The sequence below is a fragment of the Balaenoptera acutorostrata genome, chromosome 3 (assembly GCF_949987535.1).
Source record: "Balaenoptera acutorostrata chromosome 3, mBalAcu1.1, whole genome shotgun sequence".
Taxonomy (NCBI): domain Eukaryota; kingdom Metazoa; phylum Chordata; class Mammalia; order Artiodactyla; family Balaenopteridae; genus Balaenoptera; species Balaenoptera acutorostrata.
This window is the reverse complement of record NC_080066.1, coordinates 119,326,314-119,349,510: the sequence shown is the minus strand read 5'-3', so window position 1 is coordinate 119,349,510 and position 23,197 is coordinate 119,326,314. Positions and strand designations below refer to the sequence as shown.

The 23,197-nt window shown below is 36.6% G+C and overlaps 1 protein-coding gene across 10 annotated transcripts in view; it reads right to left on the bottom strand.

Moving 5' to 3' along the window:
• MIPOL1 (mirror-image polydactyly 1) overlaps positions 1-23,197 on the bottom strand; it is a 336,113-nt gene that overhangs the window by 26,532 nt on the left and 286,384 nt on the right. Inside the window, exons 12-13 of one of the 10 annotated variants that reach the window (XM_057543809.1) lie at positions 11,034-11,104; positions 241-2,462 (exon numbers count right to left, since the gene is read on the bottom strand). The exons of 7 other annotated variants lie outside the window; for them this stretch is intronic. In XM_057543809.1, coding sequence (XP_057399792.1) covers positions 11,044-11,104 — 61 coding nt within the window. In that variant the 3' untranslated portion in view covers positions 241-2,462; positions 11,034-11,043. Of the gene's footprint in view, positions 1-240; positions 2,463-11,033; positions 11,105-23,197 lie in introns of those variants that run through there. 2 more of the 10 variants (XM_057543808.1, XM_057543810.1) reach the window with 2 other exon arrangements.

The window sequence follows — 23,197 nt, the reverse complement described above, 5'->3', positions numbered from 1 at the left end:
AGGACTTTGTAAATCATCAAGTGCTACACGTTTATATGATCTTTTCTGCTTTTCCTCTGAACTACTTATTTTTTACAAGGGAAAGTAAATTCTCATGTTACTATAGGAATTAGACTTGATGTTTAAAGTAAACTCAAAGCAACCTCTCTGGGCAGTGGTGGAATACTTCAGATGTTGCATTATAATTGAATATGTAAAGAACTGATCTTCAGTGGGTAAGCTTATTCCTTCATACAACCCTCCCCGCCCCCCCAAAAAAAGACTACTTGAAGCATTTGTAATTTTGTAGACAACTCATTTTCAAGGGGATGTGGTAATTGGGGGAGTTTACCTACACTGAGCAATAGTAGATGTTAGAATTGTTTTGTAAATTTAACGTTATAATATCAAATTCTATAACAGTTCTGGATATTGATTATAGGAACTAGTTGTGCTAATCTGATTGTATAGTTATAAAAAGAGATGTTTGGAAATTGTAAAATGTCTTTATTCTACACTTTGTGTTTTATAAAACCTCAAGCGAAATAACTCAATAAAGGTTTGTCTGTTCTTCAGGAATAAACTGAAAATTCAAGTTTACTTGTGATTTATTTGAAGAGGATTCAGGAATGGACTATTTTGTGACAAGAACTGTTTCTCTTTACTTACCCGCATGACTTGAAAGGTGCTCTTCCTTCACATAGAGAGCTGTTACATGTTTCAGTTAGAGCTCAGAGAGAAGACTACATGCATGACCAAATTATTCCAAATTTGTATAGTTACATAGTCACTGGTTTGTGAGAGGCTATAATTCTCTTTAGGACTGTAGAGTAAATCCAGTTAGTTTATTTTTAACCCCTATCGTTCCTTATTTTCTAATTCTCATAGTTAAAAAAATTTTTTTAAGTAGGCAACATGAGTAAATTCTAAATTTGAACTCAGTGGGATGAGTCTATCAGTTAATTCAATGGATTTAATAAGAAAGAAATAGAGCTTGTTTGCATCATGATTCTTTTGTTACCCTATGGTAAAGCACCTTTATCATAGAGTAAAAAAAGTTCAAAGGCATAATCTCCAATGGTGTTAATAAATTATTCTGTACTTGTCCTGAAAACAGGCAATGGTAGATTTAGTTCAATCTCAAAGATAAATTAAAAAATTGTATGGACTTAGAAAGTTTTTCACTTGCCTACAAAATTTTCACTAATTCCATCTCTACTTGTCAATTTCATCCTGCTGCGTTCATATTTATTTTCTATCAGCTTCTCAGCTATTCAATCTAAAAATAAATTTTTTTCCCTATAGCCAAATACATGAATCTTAGTTTTATTCAAAATTTCATATGATTAGAAGTGACTGCCATGATGTAATTATTTTAAATTATCCCTTAACTTAAAAAAAAGTAGGTATCCTGAACCAAATCGCAGGTTTACTTTTTTCCCCAAGTCTTTATATTTTTAATTATAATTTTATTCTATATTATATATTAGATTCCCCTCCTCCATTACAAAAATTCAAATGATAATCTAAATAAAGATAATAAAAAAGAATACTTAATATGTTTGATGGGCTCTTGCCTTTTAGCATCATGCTGGCACATGCTAATTTTCAAGCCAAAAGTATCCCAGCCTATTAGACAGACTTGGCAATTTCTACAGCTTAAATAGAGTTTAGATCATTATTCAGACCCAACATTAAAAAAATATTGACACCATGAATTTCTAAGTACACATTAACAATACCCTCTATTTATTGAAAACAGTGTGCATTATTTGTAGTGAAAGAAAAATCATGCCTTTGATTAATGTAATTTTAATATACCAAACTCTTATTAAGGCAAATTACACATTTGATTCTTGGTATCTATACTTAATATTCTTTAAAACTAACAAAGATTACATGCATGCGTTGAAGGAGGACTATATACTCTTATGTATGTGCTTCTCTCATTGGTTAAGAAATAAACTCTACATTGAAAAATGTATGTATTTGAAGTTTTGACCTAACACAGTGGATTAAGGTTTAGGCAATATTTACTTTGCTGTATTTTGATTCAGAAAGGGCCATATGTGAAGATATGATCCTGACCAACTTTACTATGTTTCTATAATGGTCTTTCAGCAAAAATCTTTATATTAAATACAGTGAGATATAAAATAGTTACAAAATAAGCTGCAACTTTATAGCTACCCATTGGTAAAAGTCTGTAGTTAATACATTTGGATAAATAACTCAAGTCAGCAGCAAAGTGGTTAAACATTTGTGATTTGATTTTATCTCAGCTTGGAATGTGGTTGGAGTGTCCCACTTCTAACAACTGTTTGCTAAGTTAAGGCTTTAGTGTTTACACAGTGTTGAATGAAGCAGCCTGGTCACCAGATGTGATTGCTTCCCCAGACTGTCGTTTTTTTCTCAGTCAGATCACTGTCCTCATGGTCCCTGTTCCAACCTTCTTCCTCAGGACGTCCACCAGCCTTTCCAACCTAAGTTGGGGGCAGGGGGGGCAGGAGGGAAAAGAATGATTATAAAAAGTGCAATTATTGTCAGGAATGTTTTGGCTGAAAAAGAACAGTATTTGCCTGTGACCAAGCACTCTTGGTAGTCATGTTAAGAAACAAAGCATTACTGTAAGTGAGAGACACGGGTGCAGAGTGCCAAGTATTTGAGGTTAAAAAAACAGCAAAAACACAAACTTTAACCCAGATCTTCAGATTATGTCAGCATTAGATGCTACATGAAAAATCTAAGATACTCATTTTAATACATTTACCTACTTGCATTACGGTTATGAATGAAGTCATTACTATGCAATGACAAGATGGCATATTAAACGTAGAGCAGTTTCAAACTGATTTTCACCAAGAGTACATATTTCAATACATAAATACCATCAGCCTTAGATCTGTTACCTAGCTAAATAAGTAACATATTGGTATACTGTACAACTGTTATGCATTAAATTTCTTCTGTTTAAAGCCAGGTATTAGGTGGCTAGGTTGGAAAAACTTGATATCTCAATGGTATGAATATAACTTAAATGTATAAAAATGATTTGATGCTAATAAAACCAGACTTTCTGTACTACATTTTAAAAGTTTCTATTCCTGAGTAATATAAATAGGCTAGCAATGACTACATATGCTTCTGAGTCAAAGATAAGTGATTTTTCAGTTGATTAAAAACTCACCAATTATACTGAAAATAGAGTCAAAAATTCAGAAGTCATTCGGTAGGTTCTTAGACTACTCTATGGGAGGGAAATCCCATTCATTGAATGAGTGAGAGTTTTGCTTGACAAAAGATGATGGAATCAGATCATTAATTTTTTTTTCCTTATTATTTTCTTTACCGTAAGCATAAAACCTCAACCAAAAATCCTGCTTGGTGTCACACACACAGAAATCTTCTTTATAAGTGAAAATCACACCCAGCAGTTTTCATATACACAAAGCTCCCTCCTCAAAGACTGGTGAGTGACACAGTCTAGTCTGCTCCAGCTTGCCTCATTTATATGGACCCATGCATGAGGGTCCTTTGCAAATAAACACAGCACAGAGCTAGACACTAAAGGAATGAGGGTATTCTTAGCGTCATACACACTGTTTTAGATGGACTAATTGGATGCATGCAACACCGAAAACAGCTCAAGTTTATTGGATGATTCTGCATATGTCAAGACTTCCGTTAATAGAAAACAGGAATATGAAACAAATAATTCAGTGCATAAAAATATCTTTGCTTTGAGAAATGTAGTAATGATCTTAGAGTAAAAAGGCAAATCTTGCTTAAATTTATTACTACAAATTTCTCAAATGTAAATTTTACACAAGTAACATACAACCATTAAACCAGCTTTAAGCTAGTGATGCAAATACTTGAACTAGAAGATTTACTGGACAATTCACTGTATTCACAGATAAGTCTGTATTAGTTGGACTTTCCCTAGTGATAAAAACTAGTGCTGGGGCTTCCCTGGTGGCGCAGTGGTTGAGAATCTGCCTGCCAATGCAGGGGACACGGGTTTGAGCCCTGGTCTGGGAAGATCCCACATCCCGCGGAGCAACTAGGCCCGTGAGCCACAACTACTGAGCCTGCGCGTCCGGAGCCTGTGCCCCACAATAAGAGAGGCCGCGACAGTGAGAGGCCCGCGCACCGCGATGAAGAGTGGTCCCCGCTTGCCACACCTAGAGAAAGCCCTCGCATAGAAACTAAGACCCAACACAGCCAAAATAAATAAATAAATAAATAAATAAGTCAGGAGCTCTTTAAAAAAAAAAAAACAAAACAAACAAACAAACAAAACTAGTGCTATTTTATACACTCTGAATACTATGATTCATAGGATTACATAAATCCTTTAGGACAAAGTTTCACTAAGTTGAATTGTGGAGGAGGGGGAAGAAAAATGTCACTATGAAATTTTAACTGTACTGTAAAATATGATAATAACTTGAATTAACTGTTAACAAATGACTCCCAGTAGAAACCTTGATATGCCACTAATAGAATTTCTCAGGATGTACTGTAAAAAGTTAGAAAATATTACTTTCAAGTTGGTTAAATATATCCCTCCCCCAAATATCATTTGCACTACTATTAAAAAAACTTCCTCATAATGTAAAAGTAAGCTCTACTCTGCACAGTTATTATCACTATGAATTCTGATTCAACGGAATGCCAAATTACTGAGATGAACGTGTTTTGTGCTTCTTTTGCCTTCTCCTTTACAGATGGACTCATTTTACTTTAGTTTCTTTTTCATACAGTAGGATATCTCTCCGTTTAGAACTCTTAATACATCTTGCTAAGGTAAGAGGTTAGGAGGAAATACTTAAATATCACATTTTGCAATGTATTTACTATATTTCAACAATTACTAGATCAACAACATTCTCAGTTTATTCAGGTTGAATGATTTATGAAAATTTGATCTCAGAAATGAGAAAAATGTCAATTACTTAGTTTTGTAAAAGCTTACTGACTTTGGAAACACAATGAAGCATCTATTCTTTCCTGTAAGGAATGGACTACACCTGCCAAACATGGACTGTGCTGACAGGAAGGTAGGTGTGTCTGTCTGTCGAACCACCTTGCAGGATTTGCCTGCAGGCTATTCTTTACTGTCCAAATCAATAACATCCTTTAAAAAATTACGTAGTTTAATAAAATAGGCCCCAATGGCTTTACATGTTACTCAGCAATAGCTTCCCACAAACTTCATGAATAGGAAAAGGGTTAGATCTAAGATTAGAATTTCTCTATTTTAAATGACGAAACTGAAGCACAGACAAGGAAACCCTCATACAACGTCGTAAGATAAGACAGTTAACAAATATGGCCTGGTTTCCTTGTTCCTATTGCAAACCTACTTCCACTAGAGTTTTGGCTCCTAGAAAGCTACAGATTTCAGATTACAGGTTAATGTATTATTAATACATTAATAGCTTCATTAAACTGTTTCCTCAAAGTTACTACTTAAGTCAAATTGGGTATTTTTTAATTTAACACCTTTATTACAGTGTAATTGCTTTAAAATGGTGTGTTACTTTCTGCTTTAGAACAAAGTGAATGAGTTATACATAAACATATATCTCCATATCCCCTCCCTGTTACGTCTCCCTCCCACCCTCTCTATCCCATCCCTCTAGGTGGTCACAAAGCACCGAGCTGATCTCCCTGTGCTATGTGGCTGCTACCCACTAGCTATCTATTTGACATTTGGTAGTGTATATATGTCCATGCCACTCTCTCACTTTGTCCCAGCTTACCCTTCGCCCTCCCCATGTCCTCAAGTCCATTCTCTACGTCTGAGTCTTTATTCCTGTCCTGCCCCTAGGTTCTTCAGAACCATTTTTTTCCTTTAGATTCCATAAATATGTGTTAGCATATGGTATTTGTTTTTCTCTTTCTAACTTACTTCACTCTGTATGACAGACTCTAGGTCCATCCACCTCACTACAAATAACTCAATTTCATTTCTTTTTATGGCTGAGTAATATTCCATTGTATATATTGGCCACATCTTCTTTATCCATTCCTCTGTCGATGGACACTTAGGTTGCTTCCATGTCTTGGCTACTGTAAATAGAGCTGCAATGAACATTGTGGTAAATGACTCTTTTTGAATTATGGTTTTCTCAGGGTATATGCCCAGTAGTGGGATTGCTGGGTCATATGGTAGTTCTATTTTTATTTTTTTAAGGAACCTCCACACTGTTCTCTGTAGTGGTTGTATCAATTTACATTCCCACCAACAGTACAAGAGGGTTCCCTTTTCTCCACATCCTCTCCAGCATTTATTGTTTGTAGATTTTTTGATGATGGCCATTCTGACTCGTGTGAGGTGATACCTCATTGTAGTTTTGATTTGCATTTCCTAAATGATTAGTGATGTTGAGCATACTTTCATGTGTTTGTTGGCAATCTGTATATCTTCTTTGGAGAAATGTCTGTTTAGGTCTTCTGCCCATTTTTGGATTGGGTTGTTTGTTTTTTTGATATTGAGCTGCATGAGCTGCTTGTAAATCTTGGAGATTAATCCTTTGTCAGTTGCTTCATTTGCAAATATTTTCTCCCATTCTGAGGGTTGTCTTTTTGTCTTGCTTATGTTTTCCTTTGCTGTGCAAAAGCTTTTAGGTTTCATTAGGTCCCATTTGTTTATTTTTGTTTTTATTTCCATTTCTCTAGGAGGTGGGTCAAAAAGGATCTTACTGTGATTTATGTCATAGAGTGTTCTGCCTATGTTTTCCTTTAAGCGTTTTATAGTGTCTGGCCTTCCATTTAGGTCTTTAATCCATTTTGAGTTTATTTTTGTGTATGGTGTTAGGGAGTGTTCTAATTTTATTCTTTTACATGTAGATGCCCAGTTTTCCCAGCACCACTTATTGAAGAGGCTGTCTTTTCTCCACTGTATATTCTTCACTCTTTTATCAAAGATAAGGTGACCATATGTGCATGGGTTTCTCTCTGGGCTTTCTCTCCTGTTCCATTGATCCATATTTCTGTTTTTGTGCCAGTGCCATACTGTCTTGATTACTGTAGCTTTGTAGTATAGTCTGAAGTCTGGGAGCCTGATTGCTCCAGCTCCATTTTTCTTTCTCAAGATTGCTTTGGCTATTCGGGGTCTTTTGTGTTTCCATAGAAATTGTGAAATTTTTTTGTTCTAGTTCTGTGAAAAATGCCACTGGTAGTTTGATAGGGATTGCATTGAATCTGTAGATTGCTTTGGGTAGTATAGTCATTTTTACAATGTTGATTCTTCCAGTCCAAGAACATGGTATATCTCTCCATCTGTTTGTATCATCTTTCATTTTTTTCATCAGTGTCTTATAGTTTTCTGCATACAGGTCTTCTGTCTCCTTACGTAGGTTTATTCCTAGGTATTTTATTCTTTTTGTTGCAATGGTAGATGGGAGTGTTTCCTTAATTTCTCTTTCAGATTTTTCATCATTGGTGTATGGGAATGCAAGAGATTTCTGTGCTTTAATTTTGTATCCTGCTACTTTACCAAATTCATTGATTAGCTCTAGTAGTTTTCTGGTAGCATCTTTAGGATTCTCCATGAAGAGTATCATGTCATCTGCAAACAGTGACAGTTTTACTGTTTCTTTTCCGATTTGGATTCCTTTTATTTCTTTTTTGTCTCTGATTGCTGTGGCTAAAACTTCCAAAACTATGTTGAATAATAGTGGCGAGAGTAGACAACCTTGTCTTGTTCCTGATGTTAGAGGAAATGGTTTCAATTTTTCACCATTGAGAACGATGTTGGCTGTGGGTTTGTCATATATGGCCTTTATTATGTTGAGGTAAGTTCCCTCTATGCCTACTTTCTGGTGGATTTTTATCATAAATGGGTGTTGAATATTGTCAAAAGCTTTTTCTGTATCTATTGAGATTATCATATGGTTTTTATCCTTCAGTTTGTTAATATGGTGTATCACATTGATTGATTTGCGTATACTGAAGAATCCTTGCATTCCTGGAATAAACCCCACTTGATCATGGTGTATGATCCTTTTAATGTGCTGCTGGATTCTGTTTGCTAGTATTTTGTTGAAGGTTTTTGCATCTATGTTCACCATTGATATTGGCCTGAAGTTTTCTTTCTTTGTGACATCTTTGTCTGGTTGTGGAATCAGGGTGATGGTGGCTTCGTAGAATGAATTTGGGAGTGTTCCACCCTCTGCTATATTTTGGAAGAGTTTGAGAAGGATAGGTGTTAGCTCTTCTCTAAATATTTGATAGAATTTGCCTGTGAAGCCATCTGGTCCTGGGCTTTTGTTTGCTGGAAGATTTTTAATCACAGTCTCAATTTCAGTTCTTGTGATTGGTCTGTCTAAATTTTCTATTTCTTCCTGGTTCAGTCTTGGAAGGTTGTGTTTTTCTAAGAATTTGTTCATTTCTTCCAGGTTGTTCAGTTTATTGGCATAGAGTTGCTTGTAGTAATCTCTCATGATCCTTTGTATTTCTGCAGTGTCAGTTGTTACTTCTCCTTTTTCATTTCTAATTCTATTGATTTGAGTCTTCTCCCTTTTTGTTCTTGTTGAGTCTGGCTAATGGTTTATCAATTTTGTTTATCTTCTCAAAGAACCAGCTTTTAGTTTTATTGATCTTTGCTATCGTTTCCTTCATTTCTTTTTCATTTATTTCTGGTCTGATCTTTATGATTTCTTTCCTTCTAACTTTGGGGTTTTTTTGTTCTTCTTTCTCTAATTGCTTTAGGTGTAAGGTTAGGTTGTTTATTTGAGATGTTTCTTGTTTCTTGAGGTAGGATTGTATTGCTATAAACTTCCCTCTTAGAACTGCTTTTGCTGCATCTCATAGGTTTTGGGTCGTCGTGTTTTCATTGTCATTGTTTCTAGGTATTTTTTGATTTTCTCTTGGATTTCTTCAGTGATCTCTTGGTTACTTAGTAGTGTATTGTTTAGCCTCCATGTGTTTGTATTTTCTACAGATTTTTTCCTGTAATTGATATCTAGTCTCATAGTGTTGTGGTCGGAAAAGATACTTGATATGATTTCCATTTTCTTAAATTTACCAAGGCTTGATTTCTGACCCAAGATATGATCTATCCTGGAGAATGTTTCATGAGCACTTGAGAAGAAAGTGTATTCTGTTGTTTTTGGATGGAATGTCCAATAAATTTCAATTAAGTCCATCTTGTTTAATGTATCATTTAAAGTTTGTGTTTCCTTATTTATTTTCGTTTTGGATGATCTGTCCATTGGTGAAAGTGGGGTGTTAAAGTCCCCTATTATGATTGTGCTACTGTCGATTTTTCTTTTGTGGTTGTTACCATTTGCCTTATGTATTGAGGTGCTCCTATGTTGGGTTCATAAATATTTACAATTGTTATATCTTCTTCTTGGATTGATCCCTTGATCAATATGTAGTGTCCTTCTTTGTCTCTTGTAATAGTCTTTATTTTAAAGTCTATTTTGTCTGATATGAGAATTGCTACTCCAGCTTTCTTTTGATTTCCATTTGCATGGAATATCGTTTTCCATCCCCTCACTTTCAGTCTGTATGTGTCCCTAGGTCTGAAGTGGGTCTCTTGTAGACAGCATATATACGGGTCTTGTTTTTGTATCCATTCAGCCAGTCTATGTCTTTTGGTTGGAGCATTTAATCCATTTACATTTAAGGTAGTTATCGATATGTATTTTCCTATTACTATTTTCTTAATTGTTTTGGGTTTGTTATTGTAGGTCTTTTCCTTCTCTTGTGTTTCCTGCCTAGAGAAGTTCCTTTAGCATTTGTTGTAAAACTGGTTTGGTGGTGCTGAATTCTCTTAGCTTTTGCTTGTCTGTAAAGGTTTTGATTTCTCTGTCCAATCTGAATGAGATCCTTGCTGGGTAGAGCAATCTTGGTTGTAGGTTTTTCCCTTTCATCACTTTAAATATGTCCTGCCACTCCCTTCTGGCTTGCAGAGTTTCTTCTGAAAGATCAACTGTTAACCTTATGGGGATTCCCTTGTATGTTATTTGTTGATTTTCCCTCGTTGGTTTGAATATCTTTTCTTTGCATATAATTTTTGATAGCTTGGTTAATATGTGTCTTGGCATATTTTTGCTTGGATTTATCCTGTATGGGACTGTCTGCACTTCCTGGACTTGATTAACTATTTCCTTTCCCATATTAGGGAAGTTTTCAACTATAATCTTTTCAAATATTTTCTCAGTCCCTTTCTTTTTCTCTTCTTCTTCTGGGACCCCTATAATTCGAATATTGGCACATTTAATGTTGTCTCAGAGGTCTCTCAGACTGTCCTCAATTCTTTTCATTCTTTTTTTCTTTATTCTGCTCTGCGGTAGTTATATCCAGTATTTTATTTTCCAGGTCACTTATCTGTTTCTCTGCCTCAGCTATTCTGCTATTGATTCCTTCTAGAGAATCTTTCATTTCATTTATTGTGTTGTTCATCATTGTTTGTTTGCTCTTTAGTTCTTCTAGGCCCTTGTTAAACGTTTCTTGTATTTTCTCCATTCTATTTCCAAGATTTTGGATCATCTTTACTATCATTACTCTGAATTCTTTTTCAGGTAGATTGCCTATTTCCTCATTTGTTTGGTCTGGTGGGTTTTTACCTTGCTCCTTCATCTGCTGTGTGTTTCTGTGTCTTCTCATTTTGCTTAACTTACTGTGTTTGGGGTCTCCTGTTCACAGGCTGCAGGTTCGTAGCTCCCGTTGTTTTTGGTGTCTGCCCCCAGTGGCTAAGGTTGGTTCAGTGGGTTGTGTAGGCTTCCTGGTGGAGGGGACTGGTGCCTGTGTTCTGGTGGATGAGGCTGGATCTTGTCTTTCTGGTGGGCAGGACCATGTCCGGTGGTGTGTTTTGGGGTGTCTGTGAGCTTATTACGATATTAGGCAGCCTCTCTGCTAATGGGTGGGGTTGTGTTCCTGTCTTGCTAGTTGTTTGGCCTAGGGTGTCCAGCACTGTAGCTTGCTGGTAGTTGAGTGGAGCTGGGTCTTAGCGTTGAGATGGAGACCTCTGGGACAGCTTTTGTCGTTTGATATTATGTGGAGCCGGGAGGTCTCTGGTGGACCACTGTCCTCACCTTGGCTCTCCTATATCAGAGGGACAGGCCTGACAGCTGGCCGGAGCAACAAGACCCTGTCAGCCACACAGCTTAGAAGAAAAGGGAGAAAAAAAGAAAGAAGGAAAGAAAAAAATAAAACAGTTATTAAAATAAAAAATAAAAAATTATTAAAAATTAAAAAAAATTGAAAAGCAATAAATAAAAAAGAAAGAAAGAAGAGAGCAACTAAACCAAAAAACAAATCCACCAATGATAACAACTGCTAAAAAATTATACAAAAAAAACCCCACAAAAAAACCAAAAACGTACAGACAGAACCCTAGGATAAATGGTAAAAGCAAAACTATACAGACAAAATCACACAAAGTCCACTGCGTCAATTTTGGGATGATTCGTTGTCCTTTCAGGTATTCCAGAGATGCAGGGTACATCAAGTTGATTGTGGAGATTTAATCCGCTGCTCCTGAGGCTGCTGGGAGAGATTTCCCTTTCTCTTCTGTGTTTGCACAGCTCCTGGGGTTCAGCTTTGGATTTGGCCCCGTCTCTGCATGTAGGTCGCCTGAAGGTGTCTGTTCGTCGCTCAGACAGGATGGGGTTAAAGAAGCAGCTACTTCGGGGGCTCTGGCTCACTCAGGCTGGGGGGAGGGAGGGGTACAGAATGTGGGGCGAGCCTGCGGTGGCAGAGGCCAGCGTGACGTTGCAGCAGCCTGAGGCGCGCCATGCGTTCTCCGGGGGAAGTTGTCCCTGGATCACGGGACCCTGGTAGTGGCGGGCCACACAGTCTCCTGGGAGGGGAGGTGTGGATAGTGACCTGTGCTTGCACACAGGCTTCTTGGTGGCTGCAGCAGCTGCCTTAGCATCTCATGCCTGTCTCTGGGGTCCGCGCTGATAGCTGCAGCTCATGCTTGTCTCTCAAGCTTGTTTAGGCGGTGCTCTGAATCCACTCTCCTCGCGCACCCCGAAACAATGGTCTCTTGCCTCTTAGGTAGTTCCAGACTTTTTCCCGGACTCTCTCCCGGCTAGCTGTGGCATAGTAGCCCCCTTCAGGCTGCGTTCACGAAGCCAACCCAAATTGGGTAAGTATTTACTGGTGTATTTCATCTGCTAGTTTAGTAACACATTATAAGAAAGTAAATTGATGACATTGTACGTAAGTAGGAAATAATAGTTACAATCTATTATTTTCGATAACAAATCTTTTTGTAAACTTAAAAATACATTTGCAGCTACATTTTAGAGAAAAATCCTAGTTTTTTCAGTTAACATCACTTTTATATTTTCTTTGTGTCTATGTAAGATGTATGTACTACAATGAAATACATAGTTTTCCATCAAGTAGATGAACCATAAGTTATTTACCAATTTTCTGAATTGGTTTACTTTCATTTTTCAATCTTAATGAATATTGTGATACATTTTAAAAGGCAAGTAATACGTAATGAATACTGACTATGTGCCAGGAACTATAAGAAGTAATTTATGCACATATTTAATTTTCATTACAACTCCATGGAGTAGATGTTATCATCAGATGACAAACCAAAGCATATAGAAGGTAATTTGGTCACAGCCATACTGCTTTTGAGTTTTGGAGTTGGAATACATTGCAAGGTGTAATTACCACATCCCTGATCTCTCTGATGTGCTACATTGCTTCCAAAAGTACTGTGACTTTTAAGGTTTATTTCTGATTTTTTTATGGGGTTGGACTACTCTTACAGACTAGATAATATTTTTTCCAAAGTGAGAGAAAGAAGTGAAAACAGGACAAATTCCTTATCCTCAATTGAAAAATCTCACTATAGATTCCATTTTTTTTTTAAATTTTAGCAATTTCATGTATCTTTATTTATTTATTTTATTTATTTATGGCTGTGTTGGGTCTTCGTTTCTGTGTGAGGGCTTTCTCTAGTTGTGGCAAGTGGGGGCCACTCTTCATCGCAGTGCGCGGGCCTCTCATTATCGCGGCCTCTCTTGTTGTGGAGCACAGGCTCCAGACGCGCAGGCTCAGTAATTGTGGCTCACGGGCCTAGTTGCTCCGCGGCATGTGGGATCCTCCCAGACCAGGGCTCGAACCCGTGTCCCCTGCATTGGCAGGCAGATTCTCAACCACTGCGCCACCAGGGAAGCCCCAGATTCCATTTTTGAGAGCAATTTTTGTATCTGTCAATGTGAGAGGAGAATTCTTGTTGGCTGGGCAATTTCCTCCCTAGAAAAAAACATTCCATTTCTACTATTTAGGCAATGAGATTGCCTGATCAAACATATTTGGCTTCTGAATTTCATTTTTCTAGGAGAAAGAACCAGGGAAATCCAAGAGACATGGATAAAAATCATCCTTCCAATAGAGGAGACAGAAAAGCCACTAGAAACGCTGCCCTTTGGGTTGGTCATTAGTATCAAAGATCTTGCCCTCTTTTAATCATGGCAGCAGGGCGCAAAAAACATTTAAATGTAGTTTCTTCTTTTACTATTATGGCTGTTCTTCCTCTGCTGGTCTGTTAGATGTTGTTTTATCACCTTTTCATAACACTTTTCATACTTTCCTCAAAAGTTGTTATTTGTTCCCTTGATTCCACTTAAATGCTTATGGCTCCCAAATACAGACCATTAACCCAAAACTCTCCTCTGAGTTTCAGACTCAAATATCCAACTGCCTTCAAGATATCTCCTTTTGCTTATTCCACAGGCATATGATAATGAGCATATCTAAAACAAAGCTTATTTTACCTTCCATGCATATTTCAGTTATTCTTATTTTGATTAATGTTGCCATTCATTAACTACCCAACCTTTAAGTTGAAAAAATTTAGAAAACCTTGGTCCATTGATTTTTTTTCTCTCACTGCAGCTTGGACCTGTGAAAACTTTGTGATGAAACCACTAATGTAGACAGTGGGAAGCAATAAAAGGGTTTTAACTCATCTAGTAACATCATTTACCTTTTAGAAAGATCACACTGGCAAGAATGTAGGGATGGGATGGAGGCAAGTTGGCCTATAGGTATGGAATCCAGATAGCTTCTAGTGAGCACAAAAATGTGAATGTACTTAAGGTCACAAAACTGCATACTTAAAAAAGTTTATGATATAGATTTAAGTTCAATCAATAAGCATTTGTTCAGTAATTCTTATAAATGAGGTACTGTTCTAGGCATTGATTATTCAAAGACTAGAACATGATTCTTGATAAGGAGCAGTAAGGTGGGGAAGCAGATCTTTATATGGTAACTGCAATAAGTTACTGGTAAATGCTGTACTAAAAGGATAAGCATGGGTACTATACAGAACCTAGCTTGGGCAGGAAAAAAGAAGAAGGGCCTGTAAAGGCTTTCTGATGATGCCTGAGTTAAGTTTTGAAGGATAAGAAGGAAACAGTCACCTCAAGAAGGGTGGGAACAGAGACGGGGCAGGATGGGCATTTCAGATAAAGGAAATAATATATGTACAGGCACTGAGGTATGAAAAGCATGATGTGTGTCAAGTCCTACCAGTTGTACGGTTTCTCAGGATCATGAAGTAGGGGGTGGAGGATGACGGGAAATGAGGCTGGAGAGGTTGGTCATGACTAGGTCTTGCTCTAGGTTGTAACTGAAGGCATGGGAGTAGATGGAAATGCCTAGAGAGAGACATAGGAAAGGAGAAGGGAGGTGAGAAGAGGATAGAACCAAAATGAAAACAAATACTTAAAGTAAAGAGACTGACAAAAGAATCTGAGAAAACAGTCAGGGAAGCAAAAGGTAAATCAAGAGTAGGTGCTGTCACAGAATTCAGAGTAGAGAATTTCAAGAAAGGAGTGATCAACAGGGTTAAATGCTTAAACAAGATCAAGGTGAAAAATGACCATAAGATTTGGCAATTAGGAAATGACAACCTTTTCCGTGCAGCTTTAATGGCACAATAGAAGTGGGATGAAGCCTGAATGGAATGTGAAAAAGTAAAGACTAAGTATCAGCTTGGTTAGAAAGTATAAAAGCTTGGCTAGAAAATAAAGAGGATTATAGTTACAGGGGAATATATGGCTGAGGAAGTTTTTAAAGAAATGGATGGCATGTGAATATGTTTATGGACTATGGAGGAGAAGACTGTAGGAAGATGCGAAAGTAAAAGGGAGGAAGACGATACCTTTTAAGCAGGGTCTCAGAGGATGGAATCATAAGCAGAACTTGCAGCAATATCATTCAAAATATGACTGGACAACTTTTCCTTGGAGATTAAAGGGAAAGAGGTGGGAGGAATACAGCTGTGGATAATTTTGTAGGTGTGGAGGAATTTAACTGACAGAACTTACCATTGCTAGATTCAATTTTCCCCAAGGAGTTAAGAGGCAGAGTTCTCCGCTGAAAGCACAGGGTAAAGAAAAAGGCTGGAGGAGAATGGTGAAGGTTTAATGGGACAAGAAAGGGAGGTGATCTGGGACATGTAAAAGGAATATTAGTGGGATTGATGGGCCATTGACATTGAAGTTTCTTAGCATGAACACAGAAGTTGGGGTAGAGAGGAAGACACTGAATCAGGTGCCTGAAACCCACATTAAAGGAATGGCACTGATCAGGAGATCAGTAGATATCACTAAAGAGGAGAGAGAGAGAGTGATAATAAAGCTGGGTGGTATAAACCTCAAAGAAGGGAGGATTTTTACGTGGATGCAGAAGGTATGAAAGTAGCAAAGGGGAACCAGAGAACTCTCCTTCCTAGTATATAGGGTATGGGGAAAAGACCAGTGTCCAGTGGGGTGCTAGGAAAGAAATGCCCTTGGTAAATTCAAGTTTCAGGTAGAATGTATGTGTGAAATATTCCGTGCAGAAGTTGTGGAAAGATGCAAGGTAGTAACAATGGAAAGAAGGTTCCAGAGGCAAAATGAAAAGAGCCGAGATCAGAGGATTATAGAGAAGGAAGAAAAGATGGGGAAGGGGACTTCCTTTGTGGTCCAGTGGTAAAGAATCCGCCTTATAATGCAGGGGACGTGGGTTCAATCCTTGGTCAGGGAACTAAGATTCCACATGCCACAGGGCAACTAAGCCCGCATGCCACAACTACTGAGCTGTGCGCCTCAATTAGAGTCAGCATGCCGCAAACTACAGAGCCCATGCACTCTGGAACCCGTGCACCACAACTACAGAGCCCACGCACCCTGGAGCCTGCACACCACAACTAGAGAGGAGCCCACACGCCGCAATGAAAGATCCTGCATGCCTCAATGAAGATCCCGCATGCCGCAACTAAGACCCGACGCAAAAATCTTTAAAAAAAAAGAGAAAGAAAAGATGGGGAAGAAGGAAGCACACAGCTGCAAGAATGAGGATAAATAATCAATAGAGTGTACCCACTCTTCCATGCATAACTTGTAACCAATGAAATAAAAAGTTCCTTTTCAGTTTTAGGCACACTAAGTAACTGAAAGATACAGACTAAGATACACACAGATGCACAAAAAATGTACATATATACACATATTTATAAATATGTAAAGACACGACCACATAAATATGAACACACATGTGCACAAAAGTATGGGTAAGAAATAAGGGAATATCAATAGAAGACAGAATAAAATGGAGAAGAAAAGGAAGAAAGATTATTCACATTTGAAAGAGAATGGAGAAAGAATTTGTAAGTGAAAAGTTGAATGTAGAAGTAGATGGGAGAGTGGGTTGAAAAGTCATGGTGAAGAAAGTGGAAACAATAATTGGTAGAAAGTGGTTAGAATGGTGAACTGAATAATAATAATGCGGTCAACATTTTTCTTATATTAATAGGAAATCGGCCTCCTTGGATCTTCTACTTACTGCCTAGACCTACTCTTTAAATCATTACCTTATTTGATTCCCTGTATGAGGTGTTGTCAAAATGTTAAGAGAATTGTCATGTCCTTACTGTGTTATTTTTTTCAAGGTTAATACTTCCAGAGCTGTCAAAGTTTTTCACATTAAAGTTAATAGACTGCTCACCATATTGATTATTCTTTGTGCAGGTTCTCCAGCATGTCTAGTGTTTTTAAAAATATTAAGCCTGATCTAATAATAATCCAGTCTAATCATTAGAAAAGAAAGTGGGACTGATATCTCTCTTGATCTGGACTTTTACTTCTATTTTGATGCTGCCATGTTTCACTACTGGCTTACACTGAGCTTTGGTGCAAATGAATCTACCCACTGGCCTGCTTTGCCTACCAAGCCAAGCCAAGTCTCTCCTATTTTGGACATATACAATTAATATTTCTGTATCAGTTATTTATTGCTGTGTAATAAACCACCCAAAACTTGGTGGCTTAAAGCAACAGCTATTTTATTTAATCATGTTAATTTGGGCTTGGTGCAGCTGGGCAGTTCTGCTGGCCTTGCCTTGAAGCACTCATGCAGCTACAGGCAACTGGAGCTGGGTGTTCATATGCCTGACAGTTGGTGCTGACTTCTGGCTAGGACTCTCTCTTCTTATGGATCTCATTCCCAAGTAGACTAGTCCAGACTTATTTACATGGTGAGCATGAGTTAGCAAGAGGGGACCATGGGCAATACCCTTGAGGCCTTGTTCAGAAGTCAACATCACTTAGTTTATTTTATTGGTCAAAGGGAGTCACAGGCCACCCCAGATTCAAAGGGTGGGGGAATAGATTCTACCATTTGACAGGAACAGCCACAAAAAAATTGTGGCTATATTGATCATAAATGTTATGTAACTGAAAAAAAAAGGCTACCAAGTATACCTACATTTTACTATAAAACAAAGCTTTAACCCAAATCTGTGAATCTCTAATGGAGGAATTTCAGGTATCAATTGATAAGTGTTAAAAAAGATACATTTTGGAATTTGCATTATCTCTTAAACAACACCTAGGATGTGACTCTCATCTCCGTCAACATGTAAGATTGTCCCTATTTGCTGTCAACTGGGTGCTTTTTGCTGGATCTCCATTTATTTTGAAAAAAGAAAGAAAAACAAAAAATTTGGTACTTGCAATCAATATTTAGTTTTAAAGCATTGTTACTAAACATTTACTAATTAGTTTGTTGATTTCTACCATAATTTTCAATTTAATCAAACCTAATTCGATCCTTTCCCCAAAATCTTTTTGCTATATAAAACATATTTTGTTATTAGAATAAAAAATACAAGGAAATCATATAGATTAATTTAGCTCTTCAGATATGCTATTATATACCAAGTACTATCATTCATTCATTCAGAAATATTTCTTGAGTATTTATTTTGTGAATGGCACCTTTTAAACAGTTGTGTTCTAAAACGTTTTTAATGTGTCTACTGTAGGTGTTATGTTATATGAAGTCTTTTTATAAATACAAAATCCTCTGTAAAGGTGTGCCATGGAAGGAATTTTCAGCTATAGCAAGTTATATGATATAGTGAGCTCAGGTTATACCTTTTGCAAATAGTCCTAAGGTTTTACAAATTGTGGACAAGAGGGTGTATCACAGGAAGATAATGAGAAAGTGGGAATAAGTTGTCCTCACACATCACAATTTTGGGTCATTTAATTTACTATACTTTGTTTAGCTTCACTTTTAGATTTATGTTAACACTAAGAAATTGCTTCCCACCTTGAAATTAGGCAATAAACTTGGATTTATCTTTGAGATTAAATAGAATATAGAAAAAACTTAATAATACATGTATATTCAATTGTGCTTAGATTAGATATATGACATTCCTTATTCAATGTCACTAATATCTAAGGCAGACAAGGCAATGAAAAGTTACCTATATTGTAAACATAGACTAACATTTGCTATCTTCTAAGTAACCTTGAAAGATTAGTCTCACCAATCAGTCATAGTACCAATTAGTGTCAATTTAGATGACTAATAAACATAAAAGTTAGAAATAGAACAATCAAAACATGTAAAACTTGGCATTCTTTACTTTTATTTCACCCTGCTTAAAAATTAGAACATGGAGAAGAATTAAAGCTGTATTTCCTTCTTTATAGGATCTCTAGAGTAATTCTACTTCAAGTTTTGGATTTTAATTTAATAACTTTGGTATAATTTTATCCAGGGCTTAATTAAGACTTTGTTAGTAAATTATATGTCCAGATAGTCTGCTGTATTCCAATTGTCTATGGCAGTACTAGTGCAGTGGGTGATACTATTAGGAAAGTACTTACAGAAGATAATGGAGTTATTTTGCTTAAGTCCCTAACTTAACATCATAAAGTGATTGAGATAATAGGATGAATTAAGATCAAGTGACAATTTTATTGGGCTCTTTAACTTTGTCTGTCGGAGGATATTTAAGCCATATGTAAGATTCCCAAGAAAACTCAACATGAGTAACAAGCTCATGAAGCTCCATGAGGGCAGGGACAATATATATTTTGTTCATAACTGTATTCTTGTAACTAGCAGAATAGGCTCTCAAAAATCAATAGGATATTGTTTATTTGTTTGTGAACAAATATTACACACACATGCACATGTCAAGGGTCTCTGCAGAAGCACATTAAATGATAAAACAGTTATTTGAAAAGAATAGATTTCTCCCACTTTAAATGCAGGGAGTTTGGAGGCTTGGTGGGAAAGATGTTAAATGAAATTTCATTCTTAGTGAGAACTAAGTTAAGGTTATCCTTTTCGTATCAGGAGGAATTTTGTCAATGTGATAACAATAAATTACTAATTCTGAAAACCAGCATTTTCAGCCCTTCTTTTTGATTTTGTATCTTATCAGGAGAAAAAAATGAAGCATACAAAGGAATAAAATTGCCATGGATGCACCTTCTATGCATCTTATGCATCTTCTATGGGAGAAGCCTCAGAGTCAAAAACAAGCAGGCACGTGGCAATGTAGGAAAAACAAATTGAAAATAAGGTAAACCATTTTTAACTATTCCATTAAAAACTCTTGATTTCTAAGAATTGAAACAGTGGTATGTTAGTGGTATTTTTTTTTTTTTAATTATTTATTTATTTATTTATTTATTTTTGGCTGTGTTGGGTCTTCGTTTCTGTGCGTGGGCTTTCTCAAGTTGCGGCAAGTGGGGGCCACTCTTCATCGCGGTGCGCGGGCCTCTCACCGTCGCGGCCTCTCTTGTTGAGGAGCACAAGCTCCAGACGCGCGGGCTCAGTAGTTGTGGCTCACGGGCCTAGCTGCTCCGTGGCATGTGGGATCTTCCCAGACCAGGGCTCAAACCCGTGTCCCCTGCACTGGCAGGCGGATTCTCAACCACTGCGCCACCAGGGAAGCCCAGTGGTATTTTTTAAAAAGGACACAGATTTGGGAAAGTTCCGTTTTCCTTTTTTTGAAAAAAATATTTATTTATTTGGCTGCACGGGGTCTTAGTTGCAGCTCACAGGATCCTTCTTGTGGCATGTGGGATCTAGTTGCGGCATGCGCATATTTAGTTGTGGCATGTGGGATCTAGTTCCCTCACTAGGGATCGAACCCTGGCCCCCTGCATTGGGAGTGTGGAGTCTTAGCCACTGGACCACCAGGGAAGTCCCAAGTTCTCTTTTTCTTATTCTGGTTTTTGTGTTTTGCCCCTGCTCTGCAGCTTCTAGGATAGTCCTATGAATTACAATTTGCATAAATTATATTTTAAGGCACATAGAAGACCTTTATTTCTTTTAGACTGAAAGACTATTCATTATATCACTCTTCTATTTAAAATATCACAGTTTCACTATTTTTAGAGTGTATTTTGTTAAAAATTAAGGGTAATAAGTCATTTCCTTCTTAAATATTGTTTCAAGAACTGTTCAATTACATTCTCCTAAAAGTTCCTTTTTCCTATGAAGAAACTGATCCATGGTTTCAAGATAAGGATACAGTAAACAAAAGTTTGAAGTTTAATCTCATTCATGATATCATTAGATGGCTAGGCAGTCACTGCTTCTTTCTGTCAGTTTAAAATTGTATGTTATCGATCTTAGATACTTTATATATAGTCAAATTTTTAATACGAACAAGAGAAATTAATCATTCTAAAATATCAAAATTTAGCTAAGTAATATAACCACGAAAAGGCAGATTTCTCTGAAAAGTTTATGATGCATACTGGTCATAAAACATACATTATTTAATTAGAATTGCCATCAGAACATATTAAAGGAAAATATTTATAAAGATCTATACTATATATGTAAAAGAATGAAAGAGGTTTATATTTTCATCTCTCTCAAAAGAGCATCTATTCCAAACATACACACATTTTTTGGGTAATTTATTGATACAGAATTCTGGATGCCTTCAAGGAGAGCATTTCTGACTGTTTCATTTCCTCCTGATTTCTTATTTTTATATGTCCTTGTAAATGTAATTTCCATTCTTTAATATCAATTCACTTCACAGTTAATACTTTCCAAGCACCACAGAAGACTTGAAATTAAATCACATGTATCTTTCTTTAAGTGTCAGTATTAAGGATGAAATGGGCTTTATTCTCGGTGTCTAGATTATTCACTGGTGGTAAGTTAGTGACGTAGGGACACTAACTTTTTTGAGCTGACAGGACAGTAGTAAATTGCAACAGGGACTGAGCTACAAAGATCTGAAATGTGAATTGTACTTATGTTCAAATTTACTTACAGTGAGTAACTTATTCACTGAGATGGATTTTTTACATGATTTCCTTTAGACTTACAGTATTTGTAGTGTTAACAATACATATAGGTTTTTATATTCTAGAAACTACCTTAAATTTGCCACAAGTAATAATAAATAAGGCCTCATATATTTATAATGATTATGATTTACAGAGTATTAGAGGGAAATTTGTAAGGCCAATAAAACCTATTCTCTTATCTTAATTGGTATAGCTATTTCCATCTGGATGTGAAGAGCTGGGCCTCAAACCTGCCTTCTGATAAAACTGATAAAATCCTAAAGGTTTTTCTCATATTCTATAAGGCATCATGCATGAAAATTATAATTTGTTATTTTTCCTTAGACTAGGTTTGGGTAATATGGTAGTGTTTACATCTTCTGGTATGTGTTTTGCTACCTAAATTTGGTAGAACTCCTTCTTTTGAGTAAATAATCTAGGTGGTATTAATGAATAATTGCTATAAATCTTTGCTAGTAGTCTGTCATCATCATGTGTCTTTTTAAACAAAATAACTATAAAAATTTTATAATTTTAAAATTTTAATAATTTTATAATTATTAAAATAATTATAAAAATATATGCAGCAGAAAGCATCATATATCTGGACTTTTAAATATTCACCCACCAGCCTCGTTCAGACAATTCTTCCCAATGCTCTCGCCTCAGGAACTGATCCGCTGCTTGCCCACTAGAGGAGTTACATATTGCCTTTTGAAGAATGACACCTCAAACCACAGCCTTGACATTTGGCCTATCTTTGAATGGCTTCAGATACAGCTCTTAAGAACAATCTTTATGATCCAGAATAACTTTGGACATTCTGACTTTTAGCACTGAACTCCACAGAAAGAGTTTAATTATGTGGAAAAAAGGGTTATATAATCTAAACTGCTATCATTCTAAAGACATTCTCATGGGTATTTCTATTATTCCCAGAGAAGAATCCTTAGAAGCCCTTCCCTTCTTTTGCTCTTCAGTTTCCGGAAGCCAATTTTGATGAGTTTTATATCTGCCATCTGAGAGTACTGTTCTCAAACTCAACTTAATATTTTTTCTCATAAGTTTATAAGTTAGAGTTACACAAAAAGAAAATGAAATTAGTTCTTAGCACTGAACTAAAGACATTCTATTAATGGCACTGTGTTGTTCCTATCTCTTAGGCAGAAAATCTTAAAATACCGACTACTTCTTTACACTTCACATCTCTTTAGTCACCAAATTATATTGTTTTTCTCTATAGTGTTTCTGCTATGAATTCCTTCCTCCCATTCTCACTGCTACCAGCCTATACCAGCACACCAGCTCTCTATATTATTAGACTATATTATTGATTTCTTCTTAGCTGGTATTCTTATCTCTAACACCAACCTGCTTCAATTAATCTTCCACAATACTAAGTGGGACTGATGTTCCTAAAATGCTATTTCCATCATGTAACCTTTGCTACTTTCAAAACTCTACAATGGCTTCTTATTTCCTATCACATGAAATCTAAATGCCTTTGCATACTTTTGAAGGCTCTCAGTAATTCAGCCTAGCCTCGCCTACCTGATGTCATCCCACAGGAACCTCTGCTCCTGCCAGTCTGACCTCTGTACAGTCTCCTCTCATATATTATA